The sequence below is a fragment of the Poecilia reticulata genome, linkage group LG12 (genome assembly GCF_000633615.1).
Source record: "Poecilia reticulata strain Guanapo linkage group LG12, Guppy_female_1.0+MT, whole genome shotgun sequence".
Classification (NCBI taxonomy): domain Eukaryota; kingdom Metazoa; phylum Chordata; class Actinopteri; order Cyprinodontiformes; family Poeciliidae; genus Poecilia; species Poecilia reticulata.
Genome location: NC_024342.1, coordinates 23,457,714 through 23,480,048, shown reverse-complemented (window position 1 = coordinate 23,480,048; position 22,335 = coordinate 23,457,714). Strand labels below are relative to the sequence as shown.

At 40.3% G+C, this 22,335-nt stretch overlaps 1 protein-coding gene across 1 annotated transcript in view; it reads left to right on the top strand.

Moving 5' to 3' along the window:
• The window catches only part of vav2 (vav 2 guanine nucleotide exchange factor), a 177,619-nt gene extending 155,294 nt beyond the window's left edge, over nt 1-22,325 (top strand). Inside the window, exons 10-28 of the mRNA XM_008424709.1 lie at nt 1,992-2,087; nt 5,584-5,652; nt 5,941-6,027; nt 6,332-6,420; nt 6,909-7,041; nt 7,418-7,432; nt 7,783-7,892; nt 8,497-8,598; nt 9,962-10,050; nt 11,974-11,987; nt 12,091-12,109; nt 12,810-12,937; nt 14,889-14,960; nt 15,873-15,934; nt 16,179-16,295; nt 16,759-16,846; nt 17,052-17,175; nt 19,135-19,224; nt 20,278-22,325. Of these exons, the coding sequence (XP_008422931.1) occupies nt 1,992-2,087; nt 5,584-5,652; nt 5,941-6,027; nt 6,332-6,420; nt 6,909-7,041; nt 7,418-7,432; nt 7,783-7,892; nt 8,497-8,598; nt 9,962-10,050; nt 11,974-11,987; nt 12,091-12,109; nt 12,810-12,937; nt 14,889-14,960; nt 15,873-15,934; nt 16,179-16,295; nt 16,759-16,846; nt 17,052-17,175; nt 19,135-19,224; nt 20,278-20,456 (1,683 nt within the window). The 3' untranslated portion in view covers nt 20,457-22,325. The remainder of the gene's footprint in view (nt 1-1,991; nt 2,088-5,583; nt 5,653-5,940; nt 6,028-6,331; nt 6,421-6,908; nt 7,042-7,417; nt 7,433-7,782; nt 7,893-8,496; nt 8,599-9,961; nt 10,051-11,973; nt 11,988-12,090; nt 12,110-12,809; nt 12,938-14,888; nt 14,961-15,872; nt 15,935-16,178; nt 16,296-16,758; nt 16,847-17,051; nt 17,176-19,134; nt 19,225-20,277) is intronic.
• Nucleotides 22,326-22,335: the final 10 nt, after the last annotated feature.

The following is a 22,335-nucleotide window of genomic DNA, read 5'->3' as shown; positions in this document are numbered from 1 at the left end:
GATGGGAAAGAAGAAAAAGGTATGCAGTAATTTTATATCTATTATCTGTTGAATACAGAAAGCAAAAACTGCTGCATACAGCTTCAAAGTTGATGTCAAATTATTACGTTTTATGGCTAATTATTTATTTTTAGAAGAATAATAGTTGCCTTTTGAGTATTTACAAACTTCGCTACTTTTGTTTTTATTTTTCCAATCTGCTTTGCGTCTGGCTGCTGTAAAGGCTGTTCAGATGAAATGCAATTGGCTGCAAAGTTAATAAAGTTAATGAAAATGAACTTAATCACAAAAACCTCATTTGCACTTAGCTCGTCGCAAAATGACCTGCTAGCATGGCTGCAGAGAGCTCAGGGGAAAATGTTAACGATGCCGGTGGAGCAGCAGAGCGGCTGCTTCAACACGGAGTGAAGTCATTCTTCTGTCTGCTGTTACCTTGAAGGAAGCCTGCTGTCAGGATTCATTTGGTGCTCACAGGCCAAAATGTTACTGCTAGTGGAATTTCACCCTAATTAACCATTAATCCAAACATCAAGAGCTTCAGCTGTTGTGAAGAACGGCTTAGTGTCCGGGAAGGTTCAGGGCGTCTCCGAAGAGTTTGCCAAGGAGTGGCAGCTTCTAGTTGTTATGCATGAGGCTTTTGGACCCTGGACTGGTGTCGAAGAAAGTGGAAAATTAGAAATGTTTCATTTAAGAACAACAACACAAAGACTGAGGTTCTCCTAAAGGGATCTGGACCGGGCTGCAGAGGGATGAGGTTATTTCCTCAGATGACGATGCTCCCTTTGAACCATCTTGGATAGGAAAAGAAAACAAATAAACTTTCCAGAGAACCAGAATTAACACTGCAAAAACACAAAATCTTACAAAAATCTTTCAAAATCTTAAATTTGTTCTAGTTTCTAGTGCAAATATTTTGGTTTGTCCTATTTCAAGTCCACTAACTTCAAAAAGTTGACTCATGAAGCCTCGATAGCTTGGTAGAAAGTTACTTGCAAGTTAGTTTATCTTATTTCAAGTTTGCTAAGATATTTCCACTAGAAACTAGACCAAAATTACTTGGTAAGATTTTGTGTTTTTGCAGTAATAAGCTATGAATCCTGTGTCACCTGACAGTGGAGAATCTTGGGAACTTTTATGAGTGAATGTGCAGAATTTTAGCTGCTTTAAAAATGTGACCAACATAAACCAACTTTATCCAACAATACAGGAGCAAATCAGTGTTGAGCAAAACCTTTTTCCAGCTCATTTCTGGGCCCAAATCCCAACTACTGGAACCCCACTGACACTTTGCATAAACTTCATTTATCCCCTAATAAAATCATTTTAAACTTGTAAAGTCTGCGTTACTTATTTTGGATTCAGCCAAAGTGAGATCTAACAAACAGATCTGACTCGTTAAAGCTTGAGGAAAAACTGCTTCTGTCTCAGAGCGTTGGCTCGGCCTGCAGGACGTGAACGAGTGTCATTCCTTGAGCAGAGCTGTTGTGTAACAGTTGCATCAGCAGTCTGTGAGCAGCGAAGGGGCTGTGGGTGCCACTGACGGCGTAATGGGGTGATCACAGCCTGAGAGCGTCTCAGACTGGGCCAGCTTTGTAGCGCCCTAAATCAGCTTCTCAGGGTCTCTTTAAAAACCTTGTTGGCGGGGAGCGATAAGCTGTTAGGTGGAAATAAGCTTCCACACAAACCGCTGCGAGGGAACAACAGCGGCTCTGTCGGCTGATGATGCAGAGTTTAATCTAAATGTTTTCATTATTTGGAGGAATTTCTCTGTCAGCATGCAGACCATGCAGTTGGGCTCAAGTTCTGCCACTGAGAGAGCAGAATAATAAAAAAACACACACCTCACTGTTATTACTGGAATGCAGCAATAAATTATTTAACAATGCTTGTGGAAAATGAACAATTCTTTATTATGCAACATATGATGATGATGATGATGATGATGATGATGATGATGATGATGATGATGACTGCTCATGTTGTTCCTGCAGGAATGCACCATGAAGGTGCAGGAGGGGAAGTTCAAGCTGCAGGATCTCTTGGTGGTTCCCATGCAGAGGGTGCTGAAGTATCACCTACTACTGAAGGTAAGGAGCTCTTCCTCCTGACCAGCAGCGTCCTCCGTTTCACACAACTTAATCCCACTTTGGGCATTTGAAGAGTGAGTTGACAGATCGCCTTTAAATGCGCTGCAGCTCTGTCATTTTCTCTTCTACTGGACTTGAAATGCATCTCTTTGAAGACGGAGCTGATGAAAATCCTCACAGCTTTAAATGTCGAGCTGTCAATGTCTGTATCAAGCGCAGTCCTGAAAAGTTTGAAGCCTCCTAGTGGAGGAAAGATTAAATGTCCCAGAATCACTTTAAAAAAGAAAAAAATCAAACAAGTGGATTTATTAAAGCATCAGAAGTTGGCACAGTAAGTGGAGCTGATTGTGTCAGCTGCTATAAATATGTTTCAGTTTAACATGTTGCTTATTAAGTTATAATTTCCTTTACTGTTTGTTCTGGTTTAGAAAGAAACTAAACGGTTATAGAAACACAGTTTTAACTCATTTCATAGTCAGTCATTCATAAAACTGTAAAGAGGATTCCCATACGATGCATTAAAAAACATTTAGTCATGTTCAGTCTGCAGATTCTGTTTTTTTCTTCGGGTTTTCTGCAATAGGACAGAACAGAACAGCACCCACTGTTGAGGTGTATATATTTATAACAAATAAAGATGTTTTAATTGTGGCCTACATTTGTTTTTAGCCCACTGAGTCAAAGGTTTGGTAATCAACAGGATAAAATACTTACATTTCAAATTAAAAGCATGCTAATAAAACACAGGACGAAGCACACAGGTTCATCCTGTGACACTCTGCTTTATGTTAGTTTGCTTCATGAAATCCAAACAAAACACTGATTACTTTTTTGCTGTTACTATTAAATAACAAGTGGATCGCTGATGATTGTTTCACCCTCATCTTCCAAATCACTTGGCAAATAAGTTACTTGGCTGCAAGTCGACTGTGAACGCTGCGACTTTTCTGTTTTGTGTGTATCGAACCGCTGCAGGAGCCACAGCAAGCCTCCCAGGCCAAATCAGCCGTGCGCTAATCAGATTAAACACACCCCATTTCACCGCCTCCCGCAACTTTGCAGGAGAGCGTTGGCGCTCGCGCGGCGCCCCGAGGGCGCGCCATGCTGACAGGTCCTGTGTTTGTGTGGAGGGGCGCTTACGCAGGTCTAATCACGCCTGAGGGCATCGCTTCACTTAATGCTGCGCAGATATCATCGCAGCAGAGCTCACCGTTTGTTCGTGGTGTGAACAGATCCTTTATGCGTTGTGAATGAAGAGAAGCCAGCGTCTCGGATGTCCCTGAGCAGCGATTGATTTTGTTGATTTTAATCCCAGCTTTGAACTGAAGGAAGGTTATGATTCCAGGCTTTCTTTAAACAAATGCACTTTGTGCAGAAATAATTTGCAAGAAAAGCGTCAGTGTTTTTGAAAAACATCAGTAGCTGGTTTGTTTTTGTGGTTTCTTTTTTTCATAATGTATTATAATTAGGGAATTGATTTAGTGCCACCATAATAAAGCATGTAGTTACCCTTTCTGGTTATGAAAATATGTTTTTTGCTGCTATTGCATTCACCTGTTCATCATTTCTGCAGTAACTACGTGTTAGACACCGACAGCTTTTACTCTTGCACATTTTACCCAAGAGAGATGAAATGCTGTGCTAACTATGTGCATAAAAGCATGTTACTGTAAGCTGGTGGCTGATTATTTTTAGACATTTAGCATCAGAAGCCGTCATCCTCTGTGAAGCTCATGTATGTAGGCTGCAGCACAGGGGAATCCCTGAACAGCACCATTTACCATTTGTCACTTCAAAACTTCATTTTGTCTCATGTGAAATCAGACATTGAGGAACAAAACTGGGTGAACATGTGTTGTGTTGTAGCCTGTAAGCTAACAGAATCTGAGAACCTCAGTATGTTGCTTGGAAAGGCTGAGTTAGTTACTTTTAGTGTTTTATTTGCAAGCCTAACAAAGAAATGCCTCATTTTAGTGAATGAAACATTTAAAGTAACATTTCCCAGCTGAACAGACAAGACGGCACTCTTGTTGCGAGCATCGGCTGACATGTTTTGTACATTAATGAAAAATAAAACTTGTGCTGTGTTGTGGTTTTAGTGCACAGGAGAATTTCAGTCAGTCAGTTACATCATCAACAAAAAGTTGATTGATGCCAGTAATTCAATCTGAAATGTGAAACTTACACATTTCACACAGTGATATTTTATCTTTGATTATTTTTGATTATTATGGGTTGCAGCTGATAAAAACCAAGTTTTCTTTAGACAATTTGAATATTCTACATTGCATCATATATTATATATTGCTATTCTTCGACATTTAGCAACATCAGGGAAAGCACTGTCTTGACACCCTCAGAGAAGAGGATAAGTTACTAAATAGAGAAGCTGTTTTATTATTGAAAAGTTGAGTGGAAGGAAAAAATGTGGTAGAATGTTTGGTATTATTACCCAGAAGTAAGATGAGGCCTGTCCTCCCTACAGCCATGCCTCCTCCTAACAGGTTGGAATAGGGATTACTTTAAGAGTGTAGAGTATGAAATGACCACGCTTTGACATGTTGCTGAAACATCCAGCAAACCACAAAGAACAGCAGCAATGATCACGGCACTCAGTGTCCTATTATCTCACATCAGTGTTTTATTTCTCAGATGGGCTGCAGGTCTGTTCAGTTGCATCTAGGCACATTATGTTGTTCTGTTGTTCATAAAGACATGATAAAAAATGAGCCGGGGGGATTATGGAGCTGCCCAGAATTCATAAATTGCTTGTTTATTAGTGGGTCCACCTGATTTCACATGGCTCTGATAAGATTTAATAAGCTGCTGTGAAACTGGGAAAAATGTGTTATCATAAAAAAATGAAGCTCTCGTCTTCATGAAATCACAAACAGTATTTTCTCAGAGTGGCTCTTCAACACTGTTCAGGTTCACTATTGATTTTGTGAAGAATGCATCTGGAGAGATCTGGTTCACTTTAACAAAACACAGTAAGGACAGGAAGTTTATAGAAATTGATATGTAATATAATGTTATTCTTCCCTGATAAAACCTGCCCTGCTACTTAGATACAGTATGTTAGCACATCAGTGGCTCTATTGGTACAGTTAGCACATCGCTAGTTTGCAGAAAATGCCAAATATTCCTACTATATTAACATATAAAGCTAAAAAAAAATGCCAGAGAGAGAAAAAAACAGATTTTTGACACCTTAAACCATGATAAATTTGTGAAGCAATCGCGTGTCATCTGTAGCTTGCTAGCTAAATAAAGCTAGTTAATTAGCTAGCCAAACTGGAAACATTCCCAAGGCATAGTTTACTCTGCTGCCAACTTAGCGACTTTATCATAACTGATGTTGTTGCTGTGCATGGAGTTATTTACTAGCCTTTACATAAATGCTACCTGTGTTCTTTGAGTAGAGACTCTTCTGTCTTTGCAAACCTGAACTAGTCTGAGATAAGATGCAGTTATAATAAATAACTTTTCTTTGCAGGAACTTTTGAGTCACTCAGCTGACCGACCTGAGAGGCAACAACTTAAAGAGGCCCTGGCTGCTATGGAGGTGGTTTTTCCTTTTAATCAAACCTAAAAATGTGTGTTTTTTTTAGAGTTTTCTTTCATTAATAATAACTGGAGTATTGATTAATTCTAGTTTGGACTACTACAATATATTTCCTCTCCTTATTTTGCCTCAGTAATTTAATGTTTCTTTTTAGTTTATTGTGTTATATGCTTATTATATAAATTAGTTTCAATTTTACATGCACGTTTGTTTATATGCAGCCATTTGAACAGTGTGCTCTAGTTTTTACTGAACTTGAGCATTCTGTCTCCAATCATCCCCTTCTAGGACTTGGCCATGTATATCAACGAAGTCAAGAGAGACAACGAGACGCTGAAGAAAATCAGTGAATTCCAAAGTTCAATAGAAAATCTTGTAAGTGCCACTTCTTCCTGCAGTAGAAAAAGATCTGCTAATGATTATTTCTCATCTAAATACCTTGAAAATGTAAATATTTAATGATCTCCCACTATATAAGATGGGCCTGTGGAGCTTCTCTCACCTGTTTGGAATATGAATGCAGTGAAAAGCAGAAATAAAATGTTGCTGAGTAGATCTCCAGGCGGAACTAATGTCCAATCGAGCCTCCAGCACATATCCGTAATTACCAGCTGTGCAACGCTCCGTTTCTGAGTGATGGTGCATCAGATTGCCACCCTGTGTGTCTTTATAATGTAAGCAGCAGGTGAAGCTGGAGGAGTACGGCAGGCCAAAGATAGACGGAGAGCTGAAGGTGTCCTCCATCGTCAACAGAACAAAACAAGACCGGTGAGTTGGAGTTTTGACTGAACTGATGCACCACTACAGCTCAGCACCAACAATTGTGTAACATCTGGGTAATAAAAATTTAAGTATTTTGAAATTTTATGTGCAATGCAATTAACTTTTAGTAAGCTTCTAACAAGATGCTGGCAATAGAGTTATTGTTTAGTAGTAAATATGTGATAACGAAGTAATGGTATGTAATTACCAAAAGTAATGATTATGTCATTAATGTGTAATAAGAGTAACTACCTTAATATTATGAAATTAGCAAAACAATGCCATGTTTTCAATTTAACATAAGATAAAAGTCTAATTACATTTATATTTTTGCAATTAAACTGTTATTACAATCCAATAATTACAACATTTCATCACAAACTGCCGTCTCCAGTCAGTTTCATATCCTTTTACTGAGTCACGTTATGTCACTTCCACCCAGAACCCGTTCATCCCTGTCTGATTACTGACGTGCCACACTTTTCTGTCTGCAGCTACATTTTCCTTTTCGACAAAGTGGTGATTGTTTGCAAGAGAAAAGGCTACAGCTACGAGCTGAAGGAGATCATTGAGCTCCAGCTGTACAAAATGTCAGACGACCCCATGAACAACAGAGACATGAAAAAGGTAAGAAACCAATTTGCCTTTTGTTTTGCTCTGAAATCGGACCGAGCAGAAGCTGTTTGTTCCACAGTTTAATCTCCGCGGCGGCGCCGGCGCTCGTGATCAAACAGCCTGTGTAATCATTACAAATGGTGTCCTTGAGCCGAAGGAGCTTGTTGATGATAATTTCAGATACGTATGAGTAATGCATCGAGGTTGCATCCTGCTTGAACAATCATGTAAATGCAATGAAGGTCATTTAGGATTCATGGAGACATAGTGCATTGTGCCACCGGTCTAACATTGCTTTCTTTTGGTTTGGATCTGCATGACTCCGTCCATGTTTGCATGTGTAACTGGGTCTTTCTCTGGTGTCTTTCTTTTTTTGCATGCCTGCCAGTCAAGTGGAAAAATGGTAAGCCCAAGCGACCCCCTTTTATTTAACTCATCTTCTCATGGAGGCCTATTTTTAGAAGTGTTGTTCTTTGGGTGTCATGCTGTGATTGCACATGTAGCTCTCTGCTCTGTGACCTGCTCTTTTTTTGTTGTTGTTGTTTTGCTCAGATGCATCGCTAAAGCATGCAAGGGATTTTTCTTTATTTCCTCCCCATCTCCGAACCGACTGTGATTACGCACAAAGCACATAAAGTTTGCAAAAATTTGCTTTGATCACTAGCTTTTTTGTTTGTTTTTGTCCATCTCTGTCTGCCACTGCCATCCACATATCCCTCTTCCATCTCCCATACGCTCACTTTTTCTCTCTAGTGGTCTTATGGTTTCTACCTGATCCACCTGCAAGGGAAGCAGGGCTTCCAGTTCTTTTGTAAAACGGAAGAAAACAAGAGGAAGTGGATGGAGCAGTTTGAGATGGCCATGTAAGTATGATTACACAGAGGAAATCAGAGCTACCTGAAGTAATGGGATTTGAATTGCAGCACTTTGCTTTTCTGGGAAATTTGGTCGAGTAAATTGTTTTTTACGTTAAATAGATATTTCTGTTTTTAGCAGCACGCAATGTAGTTTAAAACTTTTAAGCCATCAGAATCAGATTTCTCTTTAAGAAGCAATGTGCTGTTTAGAAGATAAACAATTTTTTGATTAGTTTTTGCTCCACGCCATTGTTTTTTTATTTTTAGTAAAAAGGCCTGGTGGCAAAAAACTTGAAACTGCTGCTGTGCAAGTTACTCAACAGGTTGTTGCTAGGCAACCAATATGTGAGTTAGTTTAAGTTACATCCTTGCTTAACTGACCATGAGCCACAAAAGCCTTTCCTCTGCCTACATCCCCCAGAATGCTGTGCGGTTCTGGATCTGAGTTTAGTAAATACTCTACATAATGAATATTCTGTTATATTGATCCAGATCTTGTGTGTATCGTGATGTTAATCTGTTGTCCATCCCTACCGGACGGCGGTTGCGTTCTTGTCAGAATCTGCCTTGGCTGGTCGGTTTATTTTACAAAAAACTATTTATTGTTCAGGTCCAACATCAAGCCTGAGAGAGCTACCGCCAACCAGCACAACTTCCAAATGCACACCTTTGATAAGAACACCAACTGCAGAGCCTGCAAGATGCTCCTAAGGTAGGACTTTTATTTCAGGGCATTTGCAGTGGGGGGTTAGTGACCAGAACCGGCTGGAAATCCCTCTTTTACTCTTAGACTCAATCTTGAAACGCCCTTTTAATAATTAAAACACCAACTTCACCATAGCATGCATACATATGCACTGTTGGAACCGTCTTAGCATTTAGCTAACATCTACAGTCTCTCGTATTTCCGCTCTTGAGGCACCGCCAATCAGCTCAAAGAAAAATCAATTGGCTGCTTTGCAAACGCCAGTAGGGTATCAGGTAGCATTATGTCTTCATCTAGATATTTTCCCAATCTGTATTTTCTTTCAAAAATTTTAGATATACTCTACAAGAAGAATCCACAAATATTTTTGCAAATAAGAAAAATCAGCTAATTCTGAACCTGTTTGTTTTACTGAGATTCTAGCTTTTGGACGAGTGCAAAATTGTGAAGCGGAATGAACATTTTAAATAGTCTCCAATATTTCTTTTCTCTAAAAGACGTGTCTTCATTCCCCTTTACTCTGCTGCCTTTAAATCCGTGGCAACCAAATGTAGACGACAAACGTGTATCGTATTCCTACAGTTTCATACTTTCCATATCAAATCCTGATAAACCACGCAGAAGTTTGTGGAAGACAAATTTGAAAAAGAAAAGATTTATGGAGTGCAGCAAATCATCTCTTAGAGATAAAGAAACAAAAAGAAAGAAAACTGAAGTGAAGCTCCTACTTACGTCCTCAGCTAATGTCCTTCAAGCCTTCCAAACTTGGCTTTAAGACTAAAGCAAATAAACTAAATAAAATCAATTGGTGAAAATACTAAAATACTCCAACTTTAGAGTGAGAACCCTCTGAGCTCACGGATATTTTGAAACATCCCAACTGTAAGCCCAAACCCGAGCTTCCTGGACTGCAGCGGGTCACGACCCGCCGCTGTCGTGGATCACCACTCTCACCTCCATCCCAGTAAGCCGGATCAGCGCCGCTCTGTGTATTGACCCGCACATTTTCCCGGCCTTCGCTGACCTGAATTTCACAGAGCCTTCGGAGGCAGGAGCCAGCCATCTAGATGCTAATTAGCGCTGCATCTCCCGGTGGATCCTGCCGTGATTTATGGGAGTCGGTATTCGGCGCGGCAGCATTGCTATGCATGCAGTGTTTACTGTGGACATTACAGGAACACCTCCAGACCGCGTGGGTCAAAGCGAAACCCGTGTGCTTTATGGTTTTAAAGAATAACACAGCAGGAAACGATGAGAAGGCAGCCATATTTGCAAACTGGGAGAACAAACTGGAGGTTAATGTTCGTCTGAGACACTTCCTGTTTGCATTACAGCTCTGAAAGTTTGTGTGTGTGTGTGTTTCCTCCAGGGGCATCTTCTATCAGGGCTACTACTGCTCTCGCTGTGGAACAGGAGCTCACAAAGAGTGTCTGGAAGTGATCACCATCTGTAAAATCAGTAGGTGTTTTCTTTCTCAGAGCATCTGTTACTCACTTTAGGTTTATGGAGTTAAGAGGCGCTCTTTGGGAGCATTCTGACAAAAACCTGTGTGGCAAATAGTAACGCTAATGGTCTATATGATGACAGTCATCGGTCTAAATCACAGCTCCTTTCCCAATGGCCTTCACCCCTGGGAATATGTGCAAAAAGCCTGAATGCGTCTTTCATTGCAGCGGCATCATCTTAAGACAGCACTTCTAACGTTTTACAGGGTCGGAGTGGACAAACACATGGATCTGTAGCCATTACTCGTTGTGCAACTTTTACAAATCTTGCTGGGTTTTGTAAAGGATTTAGATCTGGGGACAAATATGACCATCAGTCAGTGTTAGTTTTGTCTAGTGAAGCTTTTCTGTATTGATTTTGTTTTATCATCCTGCTAGAAGATCAAACGATGACCGATAATCAGTTTTCTGTTCCATCATTTAAAAAATGTCAGGATGTTATGCTTTACAACAAGACTTCTGGAATAAAAGCACAGGCCCACATCACCACAGCTCCTCCACCGTGCTTACCAGTGGGCATGAGAAGCTTTCCCACATATTCAGCCTTTGTTTTACGAGAGTTTGATGCTGAAAAGTTCAGTTTTTGTCTTTTCAAACCAAAACAGATGATTCCAGTTAAAATCCAATTGTTTATGTTTGTGATGGTAGACCAGAAAATCCTATATTTTCTTTAAATCATAGTAGCATCACTCTTCATACCATGCTAAAGTTCCCAGGGCTTTTGGAAGATAAAACGGCGCCACAGGAACACAGATCCTCCTCTTTACTTAAAAGTAGGAATTTGAGGTGTTTTTCCTCATATTCAAAGTTTCTTTCACAGCAGATTCTTGTAGGGTATGTTTTCTTTTTATGAAAAGCTTCATTTGATTTCATTTCATTCCATTTTGTGTTCAATTTAAGGGACAAATGTCCAGAATCAATAAATAAACACTAAAACATTTGTAGCCTAAGCTAAATTGCACTTAACAGTCCACAGAGGGGTTTCTAAATAAAACCAAACAAATGATATATTTTAACAGTTTAATATCATTTAATACCATTTAATATTAACATGCTTAGAATGGTGATGGTGAGAGAGCCTGTTAACCTCACTGGATAAATGCAGTCATGTAAAAGATAAATATACATTTTTATTAGTGTGAGATTGTGTGGTTGTATTCGTGTCAAGGTTTTTTACACATGTTTACAAGAAGCAGCAAAAAGGTAAACATGGCATCCAGGAAGCAGCAGGAGAAACCGGGAGGAAGGTGGGATTAATTCATTGTGTCGTTGAGTTTGGTACCAAAGAGGGAAACAGCAACTGGGAGTCAGGATGAATCATGGGAAAGCCGTTTCAGACCACAGGGGGGTTCAGACTTGGTTTTGCAAGAATGATTTGCTCCAGTGAGATCCAGGGTTTTGGCAGTGCTGCTCTTTAAAATTAATGATCAATTTTAACAGATTTTCTATCTGTATTGTTGGATCCTAAAACACCAAATATCCTTTTTTTTATTATTATTAAGCACAAGCTTAAAAAATTTAATTTGTGTGTTGCAGCATATTTGCACATTATCATCCGGTTTCCAGCTGGATTATTCTTAGCCATCCCTTCAGGGGGATTCACAACCCCAAATGTGTCCCACAGATTTCTTCAACTTTAGCTCAGATGAGCACTGAGATCCTTGGGTGTTTATTAAAGTTCATGTCAGTTTAGCAGAGGAAACCTGATGTAAGCATAGCAAAAAGAATCAAACAGAGCTGCTAGGACAAAATTAAATATTGTTTTCCACCTCCATACTTCCTGATATAAAGTTACACATTAGTGAATCTGCATCTAACTAGAAAACACACTTTAATGCTTATTATTTAAAAAAAACTTTATTTTTTCTTGTTTCAGATCCTCACGACATGGTGAGTTTACTTCTAAACAGCAAAATTCTCCTCAGTTAAAGTTAAACATACAATATTTAAGTTATGATAAGTTTCTGATTTTGCATGTGTGTTTGTTTTGCAGGAGCCTGGAATGTCACCAGGTCAGTTTTCTCCTAACTTTGACCTGAGGCTTGATGTTCTGATAGCTGTCCTGCTTGGTGTCGCTGCACAGCTCTCTGTCGCCATCTTCTGGACATTTCAGAAGATTGCTCTTCAGCGTGAGAGCCAATGGAGAGCATTGATTGGACCGAATATTATTAGTTTAATCAGAACTGGTCATTTAAAAAAGATTTCTTACACACAGAATTAATAAAAACGAACTTGTGGTTCAAAAAGGACTCATAAATGTTCTACTTCAGTCGTTATGTAGTCTATATCAGGGGTGTCGAAACCTAAAACATGGCCTACATTCTGGGAAAAACACTATTGTTTGTTCATAAAAATAAAATATCAGTGTTATAATTTTATGATTTTTTTTCTTAATTTAAACTTGATAAAAATACTTTTAAAAAGTGTGTTCTATATAGTCATTTCATTTTGTTAATGTTAACTGTGACAGCTTAGGGCTAAAGTAATAGTAGCTTCATTTCATGAATCCTCCAAATAAAATATCAAAAAAGGGAACAGCTAGCCAAAATATTTATAAATAAGTTCTGCAACCAAATATCAATTAAATTGTGATTATAGTGTGTTTACTTTAGACATTTCCTGCTGTATTTGGCCTCATAAATGCTCATTTAACTCTTCCCTCTGTCTTTAATGGAGCTGTTGCTTTCTGATTTTTCTTCAAATTGTTTCTAGGTCCAAAGATGGTGGCTGTGAGGAACTACCACGGCACGCCGACGCCTCCAGGGAAGACGCCTCTCTGTTTCCAAACAGGAGACTTCATCGAGCTGCTAAAGGGGGATCCGGACACCCCGTGGTGGGAGGTACAGCTGCCCCCCACTCAGAGTCCAAAAACCAGAACATTTACTGACAAAAACAAACACAGATTACAAAATTAAATACTTGATCAATATAAATATATGTATAGTTCTAACAGTAGGAGAAAATAATCTGAAATTTGATTAAAATAATAAAACTAAATCTTCAAAAAGGTTTATAACTGTTCAGGTAAAAAACTAACAAAAATCCAGAAGTCAAATCAGACAAAAATCAGAGATTGAAAATAAAAAATATGATTGAAATTGAAGACTTAACACTAAAGTTACATTTTCACTGTTGTTTTTACTTCTATTTTTTTATTTAGACACAACCATTTCTGTTTCAGTGGCTTAGTAAGCACCATCTCATATTTAGTAATCGCCCTTTACTGAGACATCTTGGATCAGTAAACCCATATATTTCTGGTCTTATCCGAGCAGAGACCTCCCCATCACATGCATGTTTTAACTTTTTATTTTCCAGTGGTATTTTCTGCTTTAAATACACTGCAGCAAGTCGCAGATGGACTCAGCTCAAGCTCAGTTGTTGCAGAGAAGCTGTCATTTTACGATTTAGCCACTAGAGGCACCGACTAGCATCTCTTACTGCTTAAGATGTTAATTAATGACACTAATTAACCCTTTTAATTTATTTTCTTTCACATACAGGCATGTTTTAACACAAAGACATCGGTAATGATGTTCAAAACAAACATCAATGCGGGTTTGTTTTGCATAAACTTCGAGTTGACTGAGCATTTCTGTATATTAAAGCTTTCTGTGGTGAAATAATCGGTGCACTGTCTGAAATCTAAAGCTTGGCCAGAACTGGGTCATCAACAGGACAACAGACACAAACACTGCAGCAAATGTATGTATGAATGGCTGGAAAACAATAATCAAAGTCCAGATCATCGTATCTTAGTGGGACGTGAAGCAAGAAATGACAGAAAACATCAAAAGTTATTGATGCTAAAGCAATTCTACCAGCTTTTCACTCTGTTTTTTCCCCACCTTTTACAAAAAGAACACAGTTGATGGTGTATTGAAAAACAGAGCTTTACTGCCAAAGCTGATTAACACATTTAATGAATTGCTAGGCCTTGATATTTCTGTGAGGATTCAGCTGAGACTTGTGGAAGTCATTAATTTCAGGACGGCTGGAAAACCTTCTAGAAACTGTTAATAATAATAATACCAGAAACATTAACACATAAACCTGCAATTTACTCTATGTTCCTTCTTTTTTTATTTGTGTTTCACATTTGAAAATGCTGATTGCATTGTCTTATTAAAACCTGCAGAGGGGATTTCCCTATTACAAATCATTCTTTTACATGATAGTTGATGTCGCTGCAGGGTCTCTCATTGTCTCGGCGGCATAATCGATTTTTATCCACTAATGTCGGGCTCTGCTCTTCCAAGAGCGACTCGGGGCGACTTTGTGATGCCGTGAATTTATCTTGGCTATTAAAGTTGGTTATCCCTCGACAGAACGCTGGTTTTAATCTCTCTGTGTGAAGTCGGAGGGCTGCTGCTGCTCCAGATCGATCGCTGCAGGCAGGAAACGGTGAAGGCGCTCTAGCTCCTGTCTGACGCTGATGAGCAATCTTGATGGATTTGTTGCCTTTTCAGTGAGTCCCGTCAGAATCCAGTCTGATGTGGTGGATGTAGCGTCTCTCAAACTGGTTTATTGGCTTCGTTTTGGGTCGTTGTATCAGGAGAGCAAAGGCTTTTGCTTTATTTAAACCTGTTGCCTGCATTAACGTATGATGTCGCCACTAGGGGGCAGCAAAGATTCACATCTTATGGACACACTAGTGCAGCTGGAGGAAAGTTTTATAAACTCATTATATAATTCAGGATATTTGGCTTTCTTCTATAAAATCTTTTTTTTTAAATGTGAATTTTTTTATTATGTTATCATATTTTTTGACATTTYATTTCTGTCTTGCAGGGGAAGCTGATACAAACACAAAAGAGTGGCTTCTTTCCCAGTTCATGTGTAAAACCTTACTTAGACCCGAAGGTAGGTTTTTACTGCCTCTCCAACATAAATTGGAAGCATATTCAGCAGAAATTCAGGATCATTTCTTCAGGCGAAATGTCCAGAAAATGCAGCACAAAAAGCGTCTGCTCAGTATATTCCATTTTATAACCTTACAGCCACCTATTTAAAGGTATTTTATGAGATATCGACTTATTAACACAAAGTTGAGGCATAATTTTTAAGTGTAAAGAAAATGTTTAAGAAAAGAAACATTGCATTTGTACTGTTTTAATCTATAACCCCAACTAAAATTGTCTGCATAGAATTGCCTTATGCTTATCCTTAACACACCATCCCTATGTTGATGCTCGGTGGTGGCAGCATTATGTTTTGGAAATGCTATAGGGATATGACTAAATACTGGGCAATCCTGGGAAAAGAAAACCTTAAAAGCAACAAAAACAACTTGAAATTCAGCAGAACAACCAAAACTTTTCACATTTTATTCATTTTGTTGCCATTAGAGAATAAACTGATGTCTGTGCAATGCGTTCAATCAAACACACCTTTAGGTGTTGTTGGTCRTTTCTCTGAATTATGAACTTTATGTTAACCATTCCCATACAACTTCYTGTTCAGGTCGGGCTTGTAGCCCTCGCCGTTGCTTCCTGCTGTRGGGCGRCATCTCGCCGTCATCCACATTYAGAATATTCCTATGAGATGCAAATCCTCCATTTAAGCTCGACTCGAGAGTGAAAGCTTCCCATGTGCTGAGCTGTTCCGATGTGGGCCGGTTCTGCATGGAGGGCTTCCAYTAATGAATCATAACAAATCTCAGCAGGAGGGCAGGAGAGTTCAGGAGGAAACTGAGGAAAACTTTGAAACATTTTGCAGTTTGTTTAAATCTAACTAACACGTCGGTGCATTCCTTCCTTCGTTTGTTTGTGACAGCCTTTCCAGTCATTATCCAGCCGGCAGTCATCAAGAGAAGCAGACTACTATGGATATCCTTGGTATGTAACTCTTAACATCTCAGCGTTTTAGATTTAAAGGGCCGGGACACTAATTTTTATCATGCAGAGCWGCCATTACCCACTCTGACTCCCTATCAAACTATCAGTCTGTTGATTTATCCTCTGGTTTTTCTGGTTCMGTTGTCAGATTCTGACCTCTATAAAAATGTGATTCTGGCAAAAAATAAAATCATAATTAGAGCATGGCATGAATTCTCTTCTTCTTCTCCTCCTCGTCCTCTAGGTTTGCGGGGAACATGGAGCGCCAGCAGGCGGACAACCTCCTGAAGTCCCACTGCAGCGGGACGTACCTGATCAGGGAGCGGACGGCCGAGGCTGAGCGCTTCGCCATCAGCATCAAGTGAGCATTTCACAGAGAGCTGGAGGAGAAGCTGGTCCGGCTCTTATTTATATCCCAGRGAAGACAGAAAGTSTCTCAGGAAACCCCAGCCAGCTTGTGCAGAGCCTGTTTCTGGCTCCAGCTAATTTCCATAATTGCTTTTTTGGTTTATTTTCTCTCTCCTTGGAGACGGTGCTCCACGCAGATACTGTTGTTTGAGCTCTTGCTGGAGCTGTCACATAGTGATGAATTAGGGTTGTATTCGCAAATTTGCTTCCAAGCCTTTAACACAGGTGCAAAAGGACTGAGGAGACGAGCCTCTCATGTATTTGCATAAGTGAACAAATCTTTACCTTTTAGAAAACGACTTCAATTGCGCTGTGTTCATAAAAGTATTACGCCGGAATAAAACTTTGACATTATGAATCAGGAGGTTTTCAGATTGATTGCATCAGCGTCTCCTCCTTCKGGTTTCTCTGTGCAGATTCAACGATGAAGTGAAACACATCAAGGTTATCGAGAAAGACAACTGGATCCACATCACTGAAGCAAAGAAGTTTGAGAGTCTTCTGGTAAGGAAGGAGCTACTTTTCATGTTTCTGTTCAGATACATTCATTTAAAAACCATCAATTTCAATTTCTGGATATGTAGAATAACACTTTAGGRATCCCAGACCGAACTGCCACAACTCCAGTTCATGCCTTGAACTTTTACGTTGMGTTTCCTAATGGAGTGCGAATACTTTTGCTCATGTTGTGTGTGTTGCYGTGCAACAGGAGCTGGTGGAGTACTATCAGTCGCATTCACTGAAGGAAAGCTTCAAGCTGCTGGACACCACGCTGAGGCATCCCTACAAGTCCAGAGAACGCTCGCTAACTCGGGCTAGCACACGCTCACCAGGTAAAGTTCCCCTCAGCAGCGCTTCGAAACTTCCTGCTAGCAAACATGAGGTYGATTCCAACACAACCCGAAATCTGACAAYTTAGATTTGTTGCTTGATTTCCTCCTGCTTTGTTTCGCTTCCTGGTATTGTTCTGGATTAGAGACTTGTGAGTAATTATGRTGAAAACATAACAAATAATACCTGAAGATGGTTTAATCAGCGTGTTTCGCTCTCAAAATTAGATTGCAGTTTAATGACGACGATGAAACTACAGTGTCCGGTGCTTCACTGTCAGGGCTTCGCTGCTAAAAGCCCTTGTCATGAACTGGCTGGTCGTAGTTGGTCACAAACATCACCAGGAAGTTTAGGCTGTGTGGATGAAAAGACCTTCCCTTTAGAAAAAATGAAGAGTTCATACTTTTTATTTTGTGACTGTTGGATGTACCAGGTCCAGATCAGGTCATTCAAACTTGAGAGCATCCACAGTATAGAGTTACCTCAACACTTACTGGTAAGCACGCTTTTGTTGAACGTTGCAGTGAAAATCTGTGGGTTTGAAATKATCATATACTTGAGACCGCATTAAAAGCACATATAGTTGCATATTTTTRTAGTTCAACCAGCAAATATACCTCAATATGCATTAAACAARCATCYCAGMTCCCAAAGAGACATTTTCTTTAGAATATTTATGSATKYAGGATGAAAAATCTGTGAATCGGAATCATGCCCCACAGAAAAATGTGAACTTTTCTGTGGCGGGAGATTGATGTGGTCCTCTTCCACCACTAGGGCAGCACTTGATTTCCCCCTGTGACGTTTCACCAGGTTGGAACAAACAAAGCAGCCATTCCTTTCTGCACATCTCTGCATTGTTCGGAGTCCTGGCTCTGGCTTTGTGCCTTCTTCTCTAAAGGAGGACGAATGGGCTTCCATTGTTGGCGAGCTGCCACTGTGATGTGGAGCTGGAGAAATCAAGGTCACCATATCTCCGCCCAGAGATGAACTGCTTTTCCCCGCATGGCCGCCTGGCTTTATGACCGATGATGGCTTTGGTAATGAGCCTTTAGGGGAGCGAAATATGCAGCGGATGCTGCGTATTTGTGGCAACTTTGGGTAAAACAACAGACAGACTAAACTCACTCCCACTCACTTYGGCTTTCCTGGTGTTTGGCTCCTGCCAATTTCAAAGCTTCTCTTGACTCATACAAAGAGTAATTGAGGCARGCCGGTGGGGAACAGAGAAGAATAGGCAGATGACACAGTTAAATGCAGGAGTGAAGGATAGAAAATGGAAAGTGAGCTAACCCAGAGGTTTGTGGAGCCACAGAACTGGCTGCCGTCTCTGTGCATCAGACTGTATGAATACTGGCTCTGTCGCTGCGCTGGCTTCAGTCCTGCACTGCTCTGCCTTTGTTCTCTCCCCTCACCAGAGCGACACTGCTTCCCTTCTGCTTCAGCTAAATTTGGAAGCTCTCTTAACCTCCACGCTGCAAAGTGTGCTGATTTTTAAGATGCAGCTGTGTCCTCTCACCGTTTAGACGTGAAAATGGCTGAGAAACTACTAATATAGACTTTATTTTAGCCTTTACATTCAGTTCCACTACGCCACTAAACTATGGAAAGCTCAGATGATGCGACTTTGACAGCTTCCTTGGGTTCAAATTCCAGATGGCAGAAGGTGGCTCACGCAAAAACTCAACTGGAATTACCAGCCGTCCACCATAATTACTTAATTCTGAATAAAGGTCACATGTTTACCTCCACTATGGGACAAAAAAACAAACTGTATTCTATTTACTTACCTATGAATGAGCCACAGATGAATTCTATAAATATGCAAATTTACTCGTGGAGTTGTRAAATTCATCTTCTCTTCCTGCGTCTCCTGCTTTAGCTCAGCATGCCTGCATCTCAAAATGTCTTCCAGCTTCATTTCTTCTCGTTTTCTCTCTCTCTCTGTTTCCTCCTATCAGCAGCAACCTGCGCCTCCTACAATTTCTCCTTCCTCAGTCCACAAGGTCTGAACTTCTCCTCCTCTCAGAGCTCCGCTCCCTTCTGGTCAGGTACTCCTTTGTGCTCCCGCTGACTTCTCGCTCTTGTTAACCTCAAATTACCTACTCAACATATCTGCTCTCATGCTCATTACTTCTTCTCAGAGGCACTTTTCATTGRCAGCAYTGCAATGTTTACAAGAATTACATTTCACTCATTAAATGAAAAAAAAAGTTTTTCTGTTTTATTTCCATGCTTGTTTGTCATTTTGAACAACAGTTTCATATATAATCGTTTCAAATAGTACTTTTCATGTTTTTTCACTTACAATGAATAGTGAGGTCTGTTGAAGACCAAATCAATCACAGACTTGTTGGTCCATCTTTAGGACAGTTAGGTGAGAAAGCAACAATTGTTGGCACAATTATCTGAAAATGAAAGAAACTCAAGGTGACTTTCAGTCTCCCTCGGTCCCAGGCTTCTTGCAAGATCTCGTTTTGTGGWGGATCAAAAAGTATGGATCAGAAAAGAGAGATCAGMTACACAATGACCTCAGTCTCAAAGGTTGCTATTKGTAACACACAGTAACACATGGATTAGCATCCTGCAGTACATAACACTTGCCCAGAACCATCAGATGTTTGCTAACGACTGATATGCCAAAGGAGGCGTGGGAGAAAGTCATGTGGTCGGATGAGACTGAAAACTTTTTTTGGTTCTCACTTCATCCAAGTAAGATGAGTACAATCCCAGGAACGTTGTCCTAAATATCCAGCTTTGGGGGACCATGACTACACCAYTGTGTAGAGGATGGATGGAGCCATGTGTTGAGAGATATTAGGCAACAATCTCCTTTCACTAATCAGAGTTTGGGTCTTCAATGGTTCATTGAGTCTTCAATAGATCATTGACGTTTTCAATGGTCTATTGAYAGTTGTCCTGGTCTGAGTCTGTCTCTCAGAGCTGAGGTGTACCTACAAGACAGAACTTTAATACTAGCTTCCTAGAGTAGARGATGTCAAAATCTGAAATTTGTGTGGAATAGGATGACATTTTGACAAATGAGATGTGTTGGATCCCCGTTTATGCATATTATCAATGCCACCACTGTTTCCATTTCCCAGTGTTTACTCCTCGGGTGGTGAGCACGGCAGTGGCCAGATATAACTTTGCAGCACGCGACATGAGGGAGCTGTCCTTGCGGGAAGGAGACATCGTCAAAATATACAGCAAGATTGGCGGAGACCAGGGCTGGTGGAAAGGAGAGGCTAACGGACGGGTAAGTGCTACGATAAAAGTCTGAAACAGCCGAGATTAAATTTAATGATTAAACCACTGAAGACCCTAAAGCAGGTGGCTGGCAGAACCTTTCTGTGAAACCTGGATRGCATGTCAGCACTCTGTTTCAGAAATTTGTCCCCATTAAGCTGCACATTTGACCGTCCTAATGTGCTCCTGTGGTGACAGAAGGAGGCCATGCTCTAAGCTCCCGCAGTCASAAAGCCATCATTTTCCGTTTCAACTTCTTGAAATGGTCTGATTTAGATTTTTTTTTCATGCTGTGTTACCACTTCTGTTCCTAACTTTATTTGAAACTGTAGTAGAAAAACCCCTCCATATTACTTAATGAACAGCCAGAGTAAACCCTGGCTGTTTACTCTGCCAGGGTTCAGCTTCTAAAGAGCTCTTCAGCTCTTTAGAAGCTGAAGAGAATCAGCTTCTAAACTGATTCTCTTTGCTCAATCAGAGCTGCAAGATTCTGTTGTGAGAAGTTTTACCATTTCAGCATGGGCTTCCTTTGCTTCTCATCTCAGATTCAGCCGCTATGCCAACAGGGCCTCAACCAAATAACTGACACATATGCTGTCGGCATTTAACTACAACCACCTGCAGAAAGCAACTCATCCATTCCCTCTAGTTATCCATACCTCGTCCYTTGAAAGTTAGGAAAGCCTTTATTATTATCTTTGGACCTAGAGAGGAATGATCAAGAGTCGGCATGCAGCTTCAGTTATTAGAGTTAGGAACTAGTAATCAGGCCCAAAATCTGGGTGAAGATGGACCTGAACTTTTAGAAACACATAAAGATTACTACAAAGTCAGCCTTCCATCACTTGAAGAACATTTCTAGGATTAAAAGACGAATGTCCCAGCAAGATCTAGAGAAACTCATTCAGACATTTATCTTTAGTCTGCGTCAAAAATCAGAACGCTGCTGCTCAAGTTCTCATTAAAACTAGGAAAATAGAGCACAGCACCCCACTAAGTCATTAAAAAACACCCCACACTATCATCCTCCTACCACTTCCTGTCGTATTTTTTATCCTTTCTACCAGTGTTAACATCTGGATGCTGATCATGACTCGTATGATGCAAACGCAGCTACTGGCTTCCTGTACCTCAAAGAATAGACCTTTTGTTTTGCCTTTAGTTCTGACAGTTTATAAAATACTGAATGGTTTAGCAACAAAATACATTAAAGACCTGTTGCCATTGTACTAACCTTCAGACGCCTCAGATCTTTTCGTTCGAGTTTACTCTGCATCGCCAAAAATCAGAACCAAACATGGAGACAACGTCTAATTTGCCCTTAGATATCAAAGGGACAAAAGATATTCCCCTGTGTGGAGGAAAGGGGATCGTCTTGTCCTCCAAGTCTTTGGGGACACATGTCTCTGAGGACAGACAGTCAGTCTGTCTGTCACGCTGCTCAAAGCCTTCTCTCCCTGCGCCACTGAAAATCTTTGTACGAACAGTATCACAGCGTCTTTAGACTCTAAAAGGAAAATCCTCAGGAGAGCCATGAATACATCCTGAGAAAACCATCGCTCTCTTATCCCAGACTAGATGACATTTTCAGAATACGCCACAAGCAGCAGACTCAGAGCTGAAACTTGTCATCAGCTCTTCTGCCATCTGGCAGGTGCTGCAGGGTCTTCACRGCCCACACCTCAGAGCTGAAAAACTGCTTCGTTTTTCTGTTTTTTCCCCCTGACACTGAACTCAACTTATAATCACTTCCCACTTCTTCTGTCACCACCTTCATCATCATCATGCTCTCAGTATCGGGCTCTTAGCTGCCTATTTCTACACCTGCGCTACCTGTGGAACATTTAATTTTCCTTATATGTGCTGCAAGGGCAAATGTGCAGGAAACACGTTACATTTTATCTTTACAAAAA